The sequence below is a fragment of the Notamacropus eugenii genome, chromosome 3 (assembly GCF_028372415.1).
Source record: "Notamacropus eugenii isolate mMacEug1 chromosome 3, mMacEug1.pri_v2, whole genome shotgun sequence".
Taxonomy (NCBI): Eukaryota; Metazoa; Chordata; class Mammalia; order Diprotodontia; family Macropodidae; genus Notamacropus; species Notamacropus eugenii.
The window spans coordinates 434,464,465-434,478,128 of NC_092874.1; the positions used below are offsets into that span (position 1 = coordinate 434,464,465).

Below are 13,664 nucleotides of genomic sequence, written 5' to 3' on the forward strand. Positions count from 1 at the left end.
CTTTTTTGCATTTCTTTGTGTCCCTACCATCTGAGACATCATAATCCCTTAAAAATGCTTGTTGAATTGACTTGATCTCCTTCCTTCTGGAAGGGTCAAATACTCTTGGCTATAGAGTCATAGAATTGATTCAAATCCCAGTTCTATCTACAACTTGTGTAAAATTTGGCAGGTCATTGAAACTCTCTAGGCCTTAGTTTCCTCATCTGTCAAAAAAGGGAGTTGGATTGGAGGACCTCTGTTGCCGTCAACTCTAAATCTAGTCAATGGTCCTACGCCTTGGAGGTTCTAAAATGATTATGAATGTACTCTTGTTTAGGGAGCTCAGGAGACAGCATCTACCACCATTTTGTGTGTTTAAAAAAAAAAGTCAAAGACATAAACTGAATGTAAGCTTCTTCAGGTCAGCTGCCTAATTTTTCATTTCTTCATCTCCAAGACTTATCAGGGTGCCTTGCACATTGTGGGCATTTGATTGTCCAGAAATCCTCATCACATTCTCACTATCATCAAGGCAAGTTGGGTGGAATTAGGAATTGCCTACCTGGCAATAATATCTCCTATTCTCATCCCCATCCCTACCTTTTTATCAGCAGGTTACTCTTCAAGTTTTTTCCCTTTCAAGATTTCCTTGGATGATTGCTTCAGCTAAATAAATGTGGGCACATGATACAATTGGTACCTAGTTCTCAGACTGCTCTTTAAATGACAATCCTCAACCCTGTCTCATGACAGGAACAGTTCTTCTTGGCACAGCCAAGCAAATAGAGCTAAGAGGGTAATTTGAGGTTTCTGATAACTTGGTGGCCTGAGCCCGATGCCATAGTTGAGCAGTTTTTCTCAGATCTGCATATCAGTTGCATACCAACCTTGGCTAGCCAAGAAATCACTCTATCCAGTTACCTGTTAAAGTGGTGGGTCCCCGAGTTCTTTTGGAGTTACGGGGCCCCAAACAAAATGGTGTTCTACCTGTCTCAGGTCTACACAGTCTGATCTACAAGCAGGTCTCCACTCTGGATAAATGGGCTTGGCCACCTCTTCTAGTAGTTTTTGTCTTCCATTTCTACCCTCTCCTCCCACACTTCCCCTCTGTGGATGGTCAAGGGAAGAAATAAGAGGGGGCACCCACGAGCCTGGGCCGTTGTTCACCTAGGATTGCCAAAGGGTTCCTTTTCCTTGACTGAGATGGGGGAGTGAAGGGGCTGGGGAGTGGGGCAGACCTAACATGTTGAGTCTAATATCCTACACTTTTCTGTCCAATAGGCAGGCTTGGGAATATAATTAAAATAACTGGATAATTTCAGTTATGGTCTGTATAACTGGTGGATCTATTTCTGATATTTGTCCATCTTCCCTCATCATCCTTCTTCCCATCCCAGGCTCAGGTCCTAGACTCCACCCCCACAAGGCTTAGTTGTGTGGGCACATCTGGCAAATTCCCACAAAGACAATGAGTGACAATGTCTAAGACTTCACTTTCTTTCCAGGAGTAATTTAATTTTCCTGGGAATACTTTAAAGACTAAAAAATCCTCTAAAATTTGAAGGGAAGAGGAAAGGTGTGAAATCAAGCACTATTACAAGGTTGGGGAATTTTGGGGAGAGCAGGAGAGAGATCTGCTTGTTGGCTTCCTCTCATAGTCTATAAGTCACCATGCCCCATTAGGGACCCTGATACTACCACTGAAGGGTGGGACACCAAAGTTGGGTTCGTTCAAGGCAGGACCAAGGGGAAAGGAAGAGACATCTGGAGTGGAGTGGGGTCAGAGGGACACAGATACCAAGGAGGCCGTGTGGCCAGGGCCCCATCTTTTGTCCTACCAAAGTGGGTCTGAAGAGGAGGATTAGGCCACATGTGTCTCTGTCTGCGTTTCCACTTGTGCATTTATTATTATTGCTTCGGATAGTGTTGAAAAGGCGGACGAACACACTTTTACAAAGAGCAAGGCAGGAGGATACAGAAAAATAAAAGATATTACAGTGTAAGCACATTTTTTTTCCAAAACCAAATGTTTTCCAAAGTTCCCCACGAAGCATCAACAGCTCTTTGAAACTGGTCTGTGATCATTGGAATCTATATAGAGAACTTTACACTATTGATTATAAAAAATATACATACAATATTTATGAAAGTGTGGCGACCAGCAAAAGGTCAGAGAGAGCCACTTAATTACAAAACTACAGAAACTGTAGCGAAGACGATATTTCCATAGTGTTGGGGTAGACAACAGACATTAAATTATCAGGCGCTCGCATCTGCCCGGCCCCAGCTTAGGGACTGATTGGTCAGTGTCCCTCAAGGAGCCAGGAAGGGGTCCCGAGTGCCCCCTATGCTGAGAGGCCTGGACCCAGGAAGATTTGAAAGCTGGGTTTAGTGACTGTGACTCTTGACTTGGTAAGTTGGTATTTGGAAATGAAAATGAGAGTAGCTTGGTTTTCAGACAGTGGTAGGAGCCCATGGCCTACTGCTGTCCTCTGGTCCTTAATGAAGCCAAGTCAGTTCCTTAGACAGGGCCTTGGCAGGGATATGGTGGGAACAGGACAAATATGGTGGGCCTGAGTACATGCCAGACTGCAGACCCTGAGGGCTTTGGGGAGGCCAATGGGGCCTGATCAGGAAGTTAGCAGCTTTTCAACCTCTTAAAACAATCTGGGGATATCTTTCAAAGGTGTGCAAACATGCACAAAGGGTAAGCACACATACACCCAGAAGGCCTAAATCCTTATTATGTTTACTGTTATGGGGGCATGGGGGAGGGTTGATAGGGGTTGCCAGGATGAAACACTCTGTCAAGCAGAAATTTCCTGCCTGAATCAAGGTTTCTTCCCACTAACTTCAAGAAGTAGTCGATGGCAAGGTACTTGGCTGCAGAATTCAATAGATATTTCCCCTTTCAGTCCACCATCTCTGGGTCTCATTTCTCACTCACCTATTACAGGAAAGTGGACCCAGGGGCATAGGGTATTAGCCACACTATAGCCTTTCCTACGGAGGAGTTCTCAGCCCTCGCTGAAATGAGCACTTCTGAAATGCAGGAGGTCAGAGGGTGAGGATGGGGACCTATCCTATGGCACCGGTATCTCCCAGGTGAGGGAGGGGAAGGAAGTAGCTTCTCCTGATGTCTCTCCTGGGTTAGGGGTGGGGGAGAGGAGGTGAAGAAAAAGGTAAAAAGGGGTTGTTCCAAGGGGACATCAGAGCTTCCATTCAAGAGGCAGGAGAGCCCTTCCTCATCCTCATTGGAGCAGTCTCCCATCTACCAGCTGTATCATCTCCACTTCCCTAGCCCATAGGGGGAAGTTTGAGGCCAGTGAGAATTCTGTTGGGAGTATAGCAAGGGTGCTACTCATACCCAGACAAGATCATCCCTCTCTGTTCCTGAGCCTTCATGCACTTCTCAGCTTCCTGACATCCAATCACCCCAGATCCATGGTCATTCCCCAGCAGAGCTCAGTGCTGTGCTGGAGAAGGCTACATGCATCTATATGGGGAGGCCACATCACTAAGGTCTTTGTCATGCCCAGTGAGTGACTACTTGCTGCAAGGTATGGCTGAAATATGGCCCCCTCAAAGTAGCTATTTGGGGAAGAAATGAGATTGAGGCTTAAAGCCATGATACCCTAACTCCATGGGCTTCCCCCAGTGGCACCAGTCATATCGCTCAGGTATTCATTTGACCCTGGTACAAAATAATGGCTTGGTGCCTGTGATTTATTATGTTCTCAGACCCACGGTGGGGAACAAAGTATAATGTAGGGGGGAGGGTGGGGAATGGTGCAGTACAGAAAAGATGCTGAGCTTAGACCATAGCTGTTCATGCTGTCGTGGGAGTTGATTTTATCAGTTTATTGACTGCTCTTTTTTTACCTGGGGCATCTCTGTAGAAACTTCAATGGGGGGGAAGGGAAGGGAAAGGGAGGATGCTAGGGTTCATTTGGATCATTCTGTTCCAAATAGTAAAGAATTTACATCACAGAGTTTACTCTTTTTGTTGTTTTTGGGTTTTTTTGAAACTGCACACATTCCAGGACCATACCATAGGAGCTTGATGAACCAGAGTAAGAGAAAGCATAGCCATTGCATAGTAGTAAATGAACAGAGACGGTGAGTTCTTTATTTACAATTGTCTAGATAAAAAAATCCATAAAAACAGATGAATGGACATAAATTATTAGCCCCTAATGGGATGGATGACCCAATGTACCCAGGGATTGTTTATTGTTGAGCACAAACTCCATGCGACCAGGGACCCAAGGGCAGGATGCAGGCGGTGTATGGATTGTAGTGGGCTTCAACCAACCAGTCATGATCTCCATGCGCCATTTATTTGGAGCCATCATTCTCAACAAGAGAAGGCCATGTGGGAAAGGAGACCGGGATGCAAGACAGACTTCAGGTATTTGCAAAATTGGATACTGCTTCACAAACATTCACATGAACTCCTGCCCTTCTCCTTCCCAGAGCCTGCCTTGCTACCAATCCCCCAACCCCACCCAGATTTCTGGTTCCTCTTGGAGAGAAGTCCAGTCTGGTATGGACTTCTCAACGTATAGGAGGCCACTGGGTGGAGGAAATAGTGCCATGTGTAAAAGGCTAATCCAAGTCCTCAAAATCGTTCCCTATTGGTTTAGTGTTCTTCCCAGATGAACGTGAGCATTAAGGAAAGAGGAGGTTGGGAGAGCTTTGGAAAAGGAAAATAACTCATTGCAGTTAAGACAGAGAAACTAAATCATGTTCCAGAACAGACTCATTTCACAGATGTGCAAGTTCAAATAATACCTTCCCCCTTACTCGTAAGTAAAGCAGAGAACAGGATTCCCCCCACCCCCAATCCAATACATGAAAGCTAAGGTTAGCTTCCACATTTGCAACGTGGAAATGAAACCCTGTCTAAGCTGTCATGCTGAAACATCCACGATGTTTTCATTGCCAGTCTGTTTATATTTGACATTGGGGCCCCTGTTCTCAATTCAAAAGAAAGGAGTTTGTAAGCCCTGCTGTCCTAGGCACCAGCCCCCTTGAACAGGGAGCTTTAGACCAGACAGGGGAGCTGACTGTGGACGGGATACATTGCTGTTCCCCCAGAAGTGTTTGAAGACTGGTCACCCCCGCTGGGAAAGGCTCTACCTAATCTTGGCCATCCGCACAAGACAATGCTCCTTCTTGGCCAGGATGCAGATATTTCATCCGGTTTGCCAAGTTCTAGGCTCGGAGGAGGGGCCTGACAGATGGCGGGATAGGTGGGGTCAGCAGGACTAATTAATTTCGTAGGTGAGTCGGAAAGTGCTTTGCTTTTCCTCGACACATCTGACATCTCCGACCATGTTATGTATTCAAAATGTCTTTTGCACTGTACAAGTTTATGGAAAAAAGACTGTGTGCTGAAAAGTCTCAAAGCAAACTTTGTATTAAATACAAAATTTCTTTATGAAAAAAAGCCGTGGCCCACAAAGTGCTTAGCATTCAAGTAGCTGACGTAGCAATTCAAGAAGCTCATAGTACGTAGATTATTAGTGCTGATACCATCCTGGGGGAACAAAGAAATGAACTACAAAACCTTTTCTCACCTGTGATACTGTAGGCTTTCAGAACACCTTCCCTTGCAGGAAGGTAGGACACATTGTTACAGTGGCTACAGTATATATTGTGATTACAGGAAGACAAGCTTTGCTTAAAAATCACACAGAGTACGTTTTCAATATACATATCATAAAGTTCATTCAGATTTGAATAGTGCAGGGGGTAGGGTAGGATGGAGGGAACGGATAGTTTTCTTCCAAAATTAACAAAAGAAAGGGATAAAAAAAAGAAAAGCGGCAAGCTGTAGTGATCCTCATTCAAAATGCCAACAGCTGGTAAGCTGCCAATGATAAGAAAATCAATATCTACATGACTAACTGAAAAAAAAATCAACACAATAGAGTTCACAATATTTCAACACTACCTTGATCTCCATATAAAGCCAAATATAACTTATTTTTAAATGCTCTCAATAAACTCAAAGGAGTTTCATAAAGAGAGTCTTCAAAAAAAAATATTCCACGGAAGCCATCCTAATATAATGGCTCCCAAGGTGGCCTCTGGCTGGAGAGGGGCATACTGAAACTGGGCTCAACAATTTAGTTATTTATTTATCATTTATTTTTTACAAAAAATAAACCTGATTGTTGCACATGGTTCTTTTTTTCCCCGACAGAGTCAAGCTTCCAGTCCCCTGACCCCATATCTGTGGAGCACATTCCTACATCCAATATGTTATATTTTGGCTTCTTTTGTCATTCACCAGCAGGAGCTACATCACTGAACAAAAAAAAAAGAGCAGGCAAAAAATCGAGCCGAGCTGTCGTAAAATATCGAGGATGCAATATGAGAGGCGGATCTGATGAGCTGAGCAGTCCTTTTGCTCTCTCAGCAGGAAGTGTTCTTAACCCTACAAATAGTGAAGGACGTTTATCTACAGGTTTGTAAACAAATTACATTCTTCTTTTAAGACATAAATAAGTTAAAATAGAGCAATTTAAGCAAAAACAAGGCAACATGCCAGCAAAAAAAACTTTATATATCCATGTATATAGATATACATATATATCTACCTATCTATATGGACGTATACATTCTCGATGAGGTATACGTTGATATAGATACAAAGAAATGGATATAATCTCATTAGTGTCTATAAAGTTCTTCTGTCCCATTGGTATAACCCTACTGTGCAAGGTAAGCTTCCGCAACTTCAAAAAGTTATTTAAATTAATCTCTACAACTGAGACCATGCCACACAAGCGGTTCAAAAAACTCACAGACCAGTGAATTGGATAAATAAGCCTCAGAAAGGAGTCTTTTTTCTTTTTTTTTATCTTTTTTTCTTTTGCAGTTCCTGCCTAAGGAAAAAATAATAATAAACAAGAGAAGGGCCGGAAGACTACAGTACGTCCATGCAGGAAGGTGGTGGGTGGGTTTGGTCTGTGTTTGGGCGGGTGGGAGCAAGAAAGGGCACATCAGGCAATTGCTCACTCCCAAGAACCCACATCAGGGATCCCGTCACTTGCCTCAAAGGGACAAAGAGCTCAAACAGCTTCTCAGCCAGAGAGAGGTTCTATTGGGTGGAGATACATTTCTCTCCCATTTTGTCTATTTTTGTTTTCTTGGTTCTGCTTCATAGTTGAGTTTTCTGGGTTGGTTTGTCTGAGTCGGTGGTGGCGATGGGTTTTTTTGTTTGTGTTTTGTGTTTTGTGGGTTTTTTTGTTTTGTTTTGTATATTTTGTTTTTTGTTTTTGCTTTTGTTTTTTTGAGATGTGAATGTTTCCCGCTAAAGCGATGTCTCCAGGCTGTGTATAGGACTCCCTGGGCTTGAAGAGGTAGCTGATTTGCTCGTGTCAGTGGTCAGATTGATCCCGCTATCGATTGCACTGTTGTTCTTGTTCAATGACGATGGCGGGCTCGAATTTTGCTTGAGAGCGGCATCTTCTTCCAGGTCAGTGTCATCAATGAGGGGGATGTGGGGCTGCGAGTCTTCTATCCTAAATTCAGGATGAGTCATGAAGTTATGGATGGAGGTTCTAGATTCAGGTTTTTCTAAACCTTCATAGAGAGAGCTACGGAATGCCTTCACGACGCGGATCTGGAAAGGAAACATTGGGAAATGGGTCAGAAGCACCAAACTCCAGAGAGAGCTTAGGGTAGGGGGGGGCAGGGTTTAACAAGCTGTTGGGGGCCTTTGGAAGAGCACAGCAGAAAGGGTTAGGGCACAGCAGATGGCTGGAATCCAGTCGCTGGATGTTAGGAGCATCGATGGGATGGGGTGAAAGGGATGGGCTCAAGTTTTGTGCATTCACTTGGGGGTTGTGTGTGTGCACGTGTGCAAACATATGTAACTGCAACGTCAGAATAGTTGGAGTCGCAAACCATCAAAGAGCTGATGGGAAGCAGGAGTTAAAGAAAGCATAAGTCCACTCAGGTGGGTGCCCATACCTAGTAGTAAAAGACCAAGCTGTGTTAATTTCAATGCACAGGTCGAAACCATGCATGGGGCTGGGAGGGGGCAGGTTCAGATGTGAGTAAAATAGGGTCGGCTTAAAAAAATAAACCAAACCTTCTTTTAAAAAAAAATAAACCAAACATTGTTTTAAAAGAAACTATACAACATATAACATATCACACTCCACACACAGAAAAGAACAAAATATTGAGACAGTCAGATGGGTCAAGATGAGAGACAACACACAAAAGCCAAACTGAGAACAACCCCCACCCAAAACCCAACCAGTAAAGAGTTTTCAGAGAAGAAAACCAGAGGCAGCCAGAAGCATGGGGGAGCCAAGCAGACAACATTCAGAGGAAGAAGCATGCCACAGCAGAAGGGAGTTTGGTTCACACAGACACACAGAACTGCCACACCAATGCTACGCTTGGAAGCCTAGACAATGTGAACAGAGATTGATCTGTTTCCAACTTGGTCTTTGCCTTCATGCATTTGGGAGGTAAACACTCGAGTATAGACTCAACATTCTGGCCTTTCATTTCAGCTTGCTTTGTCATCATTTATTTACTTCCTTTTTTGTTTGTTTGTTTGTTTGTTTGGCCAAATCCTTTACCCAGCCCCAAGATATCATTCTGGGGATTGCATAGGATTGAGTCACATTCTTTCAATTTTTGTGTCTCAGCTCTGAACTCTGTTCATCAAGTTAAATTCTTTTAAATAAAAAAAATTTAATCTATTGTTTATACCACCATTATATTTCTTAATCTTCTTAAAATAAGTTGTCAGCAATAACTTTTGCTCTCAAGTTATCTGAGAGTCAGACTCAGCTTCTCTCTGGTTAATAAAAATCGGGCCTTTGGGGAAGTGGCATTAACTCTTTCTAGCCATGAAATGGATGATTCAGGGCTAATTTAAGTCACAAGTATGAGTGAATGGGGAAGGGGGTGTCTAGAATGAACTTTTCTTCACTTGCAATTTGGCTAGAAGGGCTAACCTTGATTTCTTGATTCAGGACTTGGGTGAACTGAATGTAGGGTAGAATAACAGACTATTAGAGCAGGTAGGGAACAAGAGAAACCATTTTGCCTTGTCTCTAGTGGAGATAGAAATGGAAGCCCAGAGGGCCAGGGAAATGAGTTGTCTTTAGTCACATAGCTAGCTAATGGCAGAGTTGGGATTGGAACCCAAGTGCTTGCCTGAGTCTCTCTTTCTACCATATTATGATGACTTTTAGGGAGAATAACCCAGTGAACAGAATCTTAAAGAATGAATATTGTTGTTGTATATCTTATATCAAGGAGAACAGCAGGCATTGGGCCACATCGAAGATGTCGTCCAATATCATATACAAATGTCATCACAACTAATGTTTACTGACTTGTCCTCCGACAGGCTTTCCAGAGCTCTTTCTAGGCAGACCCCAGAGACAAATATCCACCTTTAGCAAATGTGGTCTCTAAGCATGGAAATCAGCCTCAGACACCTACTAGTTGTATGACCTTGGGCAGGTCACTTAACCTCTATTTACCTCAGTGTCCTTAACTATAAAATGGGGACAATAATAGTACCCATTTCCCAGGGTTGCTGTATGGATCAAAGTGAGATAATATCAGTAAATCACTTAGCACAGTACCTGGAACATAGTAGGTACTATATAAATACTAACTTTTATGATTATTATTGAGCTATCAATTTCAAATTACTCCCTGTATCAGCTTACATTTATATAAGCACATTATAGCTTATGAAGCACTTTCCTTACAAGAATTTTGTGGGATGATGCAATTGTTATCCCCATATAATATTAATAATAAATCATAATAACAGCATTTATATAGTTCTTTAAGATTTGCAGTCTTTTACGTACATCGTCCCATTTGATCCTCATAACTCTTATAAGCTCTTATCTTATAAGCTCTGAGAGATGGTTATTTCCTCATTTTACCAATGGGGAAACTGAGGTTAAGAAATTAAGTGATTTACCCAGGATCCCACAGCTACCAAAGGGTCTGAGGCAGGATTCTAACTTAGTTCTTCCTGAGTTCATTACTTTCCTTGCTGTGTTACCTAGTCATGAGAAGCAGACTCAGTCTCAGAAAAGTAAAGACACCTGATCATGATCAAGAGGTTTATCAGTGGTGGAACTGGGATTTGAACCCAGAATTTCCAACTCTAAGATCAGTGTACTTTCTACAACACTATGAAAATCAAATCAATCAATCAATAAGTCAGTCAACAAGCACCTATTAGGCATTTGTTATTGATCAGGTCCTCTGATATGACTTTGGGCCAAGTCCCTTCCATTCTCTTTGGGTCTCAGTTTCTTTGTCTGTACAACTCGAGAGCTAGACTGGATGATTTCTAATAATGAATGTCCTGGGAGTGATTGTTTTCTAATCTAGTCTATCTTGTTAAAGTGGGGAGAAAAGTTAGGACTCCCTTTGGGGAAAATTTTGTCATTTTCCCAGTTCACTGAGACTACTTTGTGTTTTGAGATGATTGAGGTTTTCAAAAATGGAGAATCCAAGCCTTCTTCCCCACCACCAATACCAGCCCAGCCAATATCACAGAGTGATTGAAGAGTTCATGCAGGAGGATGGGGGGAATGGAGTGAGACTGGCTCTAAGACTTTGGAATCTCTGACTCATAATGTGCTTTTTAGACTTGATGGCTGTATAGAAATATGAGGACAACCCCCCCTCCCAAAAAGGGGGCAACAGTGTTGGACTGTTTCAATGTGAGGTTTTTGTGGAGGCAGGGGAATGGATGAAATGATACTTTCAGCCCTAGACTAAGAGGTTCTAATTAAAATACAAAAAGTCTTATTTATTGGGCATCATGGAGTCTGAGCCAAATTTTCTATCTAACTAGAAGGTTAAAATTTTAACTGCTACAACTTTGCTTCAACTACTTTCGATAAACTTTTTTTCCTTTGGTACATTACATGCTTCCCTGACTTCATAAGCATCATATAATATTCCCTGGATGCTTAAGGGTCATTATTAGGTTTATAGGTTATTCTACCCCACAATAATACATAACCTACTTCTGTGGATGTTTTTTAAATTTGTAACCTCTTTTACAATTAGCTGTCAGGTTTCATTGTTGGCCCCCTTTTATTTTTGCTAATCTAATGCAGGAAGGGAAACCATATAATGAAATATATTAGAATTCAGTCATTGTTCAGTCATGTCTACTCTCCATGACTCCATTTAGTATGAGTTTTTTTTTGCTGAAATTAGTGCTGAGTAAGAATAAACAGTTTCTGAGAATAGAAGTGGCTGAGAGCCCTTTTGGTTTAGAGATTGTTAGCTATCTTTCAGAGCTTGGAGGTTACCCCAAAATCTGACTTCAGGACAACTAGGATGCTAAGCAGCTAATTTGAAGAAAAACACTTTCATTGTTAGTTGCCTGCTGTACTCCAGGACTGAGTAGACAAGGCATTTCTGACTCTCTGACCCTGCAGTAGGTAATTGTGAGGTTAAAGGCCAGAGCTCCCATCCCTGTGAACTATGTAGAGTTTGGCCTAGGTCTGCAACTGACAAAGCTGGGTGGCAGGTGGGAAGGAGATGGGGAACACACACAATGAGATGCAGGCCCCTCCTTCCACAGGGATGGAAACAACATAAAGAATGAACTGCTCTGGACAAGACTATGGGGACAAGACTTTTAGGAGCATCCTGCCACGCTGGCTCAAGTCTCCACTTCGATCTTCTCCAAGGCTGAAATGAAAAAAAATGGGAGGAAAAAAAAGGGAAAAAATGTCTTTCCATCTCCCTCCCACATGCTGTAAGTCAGATTTAAATTTAAAATATATATATTTCATGGGTCATGGAGATAGGGGCCAGGTGAAGACAGAAGAGAAATTTCAGGGCTTTCTAATTTTCCTTTGCTCATCTGGAGAAATTAAAGTGGGACTCAACCCTTTCTTCTGCAATGAAATACATCAGGCCTCTTCCAGGCTCAACAGGGAGCGTTTGAGATTATACTCGAATGTTTACCCGGCTTCAAGGAAGCCAAGTGTCTTGGGATTGGTTCACATTCATGTCAGGCTCAAGTTAAAGACTCACAACCTCTTTTAATTTCACTCTCTCTTGCTGAACTCTCAGTCCAGGGTTCTCTAGCCCTCTAGGGAAACAAACACATTGAATATTCAGACAGTAGAGAGGAGGAGGGCACTGCAAAAGCAAGTCATTTTTCACACTAGCGAAAGATCCATAAGTGATTAGTACCAAAACGCAAACAAGAGGTCCAATTTTTATTGTATTCTATTTTTTCCCAAGAGATGCCAACTCTTTGCCCTAACTACACTTTGAATCAGGACTCTTAGTGGGGAGAAGGGGGTAGGAAGGATTCTTGTCCATCTGGTGGGTTGGGGCTTTGACTAACCAAGTGCCCTGTAAGCTGAGAGTTTCCTGGTGCTAGTTTCTAAAAGGGTATTCCAAGGTAATCAGAATCTGATCAGACACCTCTAAAGTGGAAGGATTTTTTTAAGTATGCTACAAACATGGTTGCTGATAAAAAGAGGCTTATTATCTTAAGACATAGGAGGGTCTAATCATAACTTTGAAAACTTGACTAAACAAAAAAATAAAGTTTTTTTTGTTTATTTGTTTTTTTGAAAGAGAAATTAATCATGTTGAATAAAAGAGGGGAGTGTAAAATGTTATTCCTGCTTTCCATCAGAAATCTGGCCACAATCATGTTGAAAGAAAGAAGTGTAAAATTCTGTTTTGGTTTCTTATCAGTAACCTGGCCATGATTGTCTTGAAGAAAAGAAAGTAGTATAAAATTCTATTCTGGCTTCTCATTGGGAATGTTTCTCCCAATAAGGAGATGGGGGCGGGGGACGAGTCTGGAAGAGACTGAAGTCTCTTAGTGTGTATTCACCATCTTCTACTTGGGAGAGCAGGACCATCCTGAATTAAGTGTGGATTTATAGAAATGGCCCTCTATCCCAAATGCACAGTTGGGGACTTGGGGGGGGTGGGGGAAAGGAGAGGGTGGAAGCAAAAAACCACACACTCTGGCACATTTGTAGCACATCACACTGCCTTGGGGCATCAGAATCCACCAGGAAAGTGAACGAGATAGGGATGACTCACCCTTCAAGGCTTACAATAAAGGCTTCTGCCTGGCCTAATGGTCCTGCAGATCACTGAAGTCATCGATGGAGAGAGAGGATAGGAGATATTGAGCTAGAAGGGACCAGCTTAGAATCCAACTCCCTCATTTTACAGATGAGGGCATGGAGGCCCAAAGAGTTTCAGTGATGCATCCCAGGTCACACAGCTGGTAATGTCTGAGGCAGTATTTGAATCTGGTGTTTGGGTCTCTATCTACTACACCACTCTGCCAGTCAACACCCCCACCCCCACCCGATAAGCTTCTGGGGAAGATAGTGAAGTGTGACATGGGGAAGTTAGAGTAGCAAGGGCTTCTGAGACCTTTGGAACAAATGTCAAATGAATCTGAACACAGAGAACAAGTTTTAGTGGATATCATCAATTTTCAATTATCTAAGGTAAGAGAACAAGGGCTGAGAAAAATCTCAACTATTTGGCTCTGTAATACAAATATATTTGAATATAAACTTTGTTTAATGTGAAAGTTTATAGTAATGAGGCCATATTTGGAAAGACTCAGCTCAGATGTTGAAAGAGGCTCTAGTTTTTCCAAGTCACCC

General features: G+C 42.4%; 1 protein-coding gene across 8 annotated transcripts in view; it reads right to left on the reverse strand.

Annotated features, from left to right (window-relative positions):
* Positions 1 to 1,865: 1,865 nt before the first annotated feature.
* The window catches only part of ATP2B2 (ATPase plasma membrane Ca2+ transporting 2), a 666,717-nt gene continuing 654,918 nt past the window's right edge, over positions 1,866 to 13,664 (reverse strand). For 7 of the 8 annotated variants that reach the window (XM_072598490.1, XM_072598492.1, XM_072598495.1 and 4 more), the window contains one exon: positions 1,866 to 7,618. In XM_072598490.1, the coding sequence (XP_072454591.1) occupies positions 7,307 to 7,618 (312 nt within the window). In that variant the 3' untranslated portion in view covers positions 1,866 to 7,306. Of the gene's footprint in view, positions 7,619 to 12,051; positions 12,107 to 13,664 lie in introns of all 8 variants that reach the window. The other variant, XM_072598496.1, reaches the window with a different exon arrangement.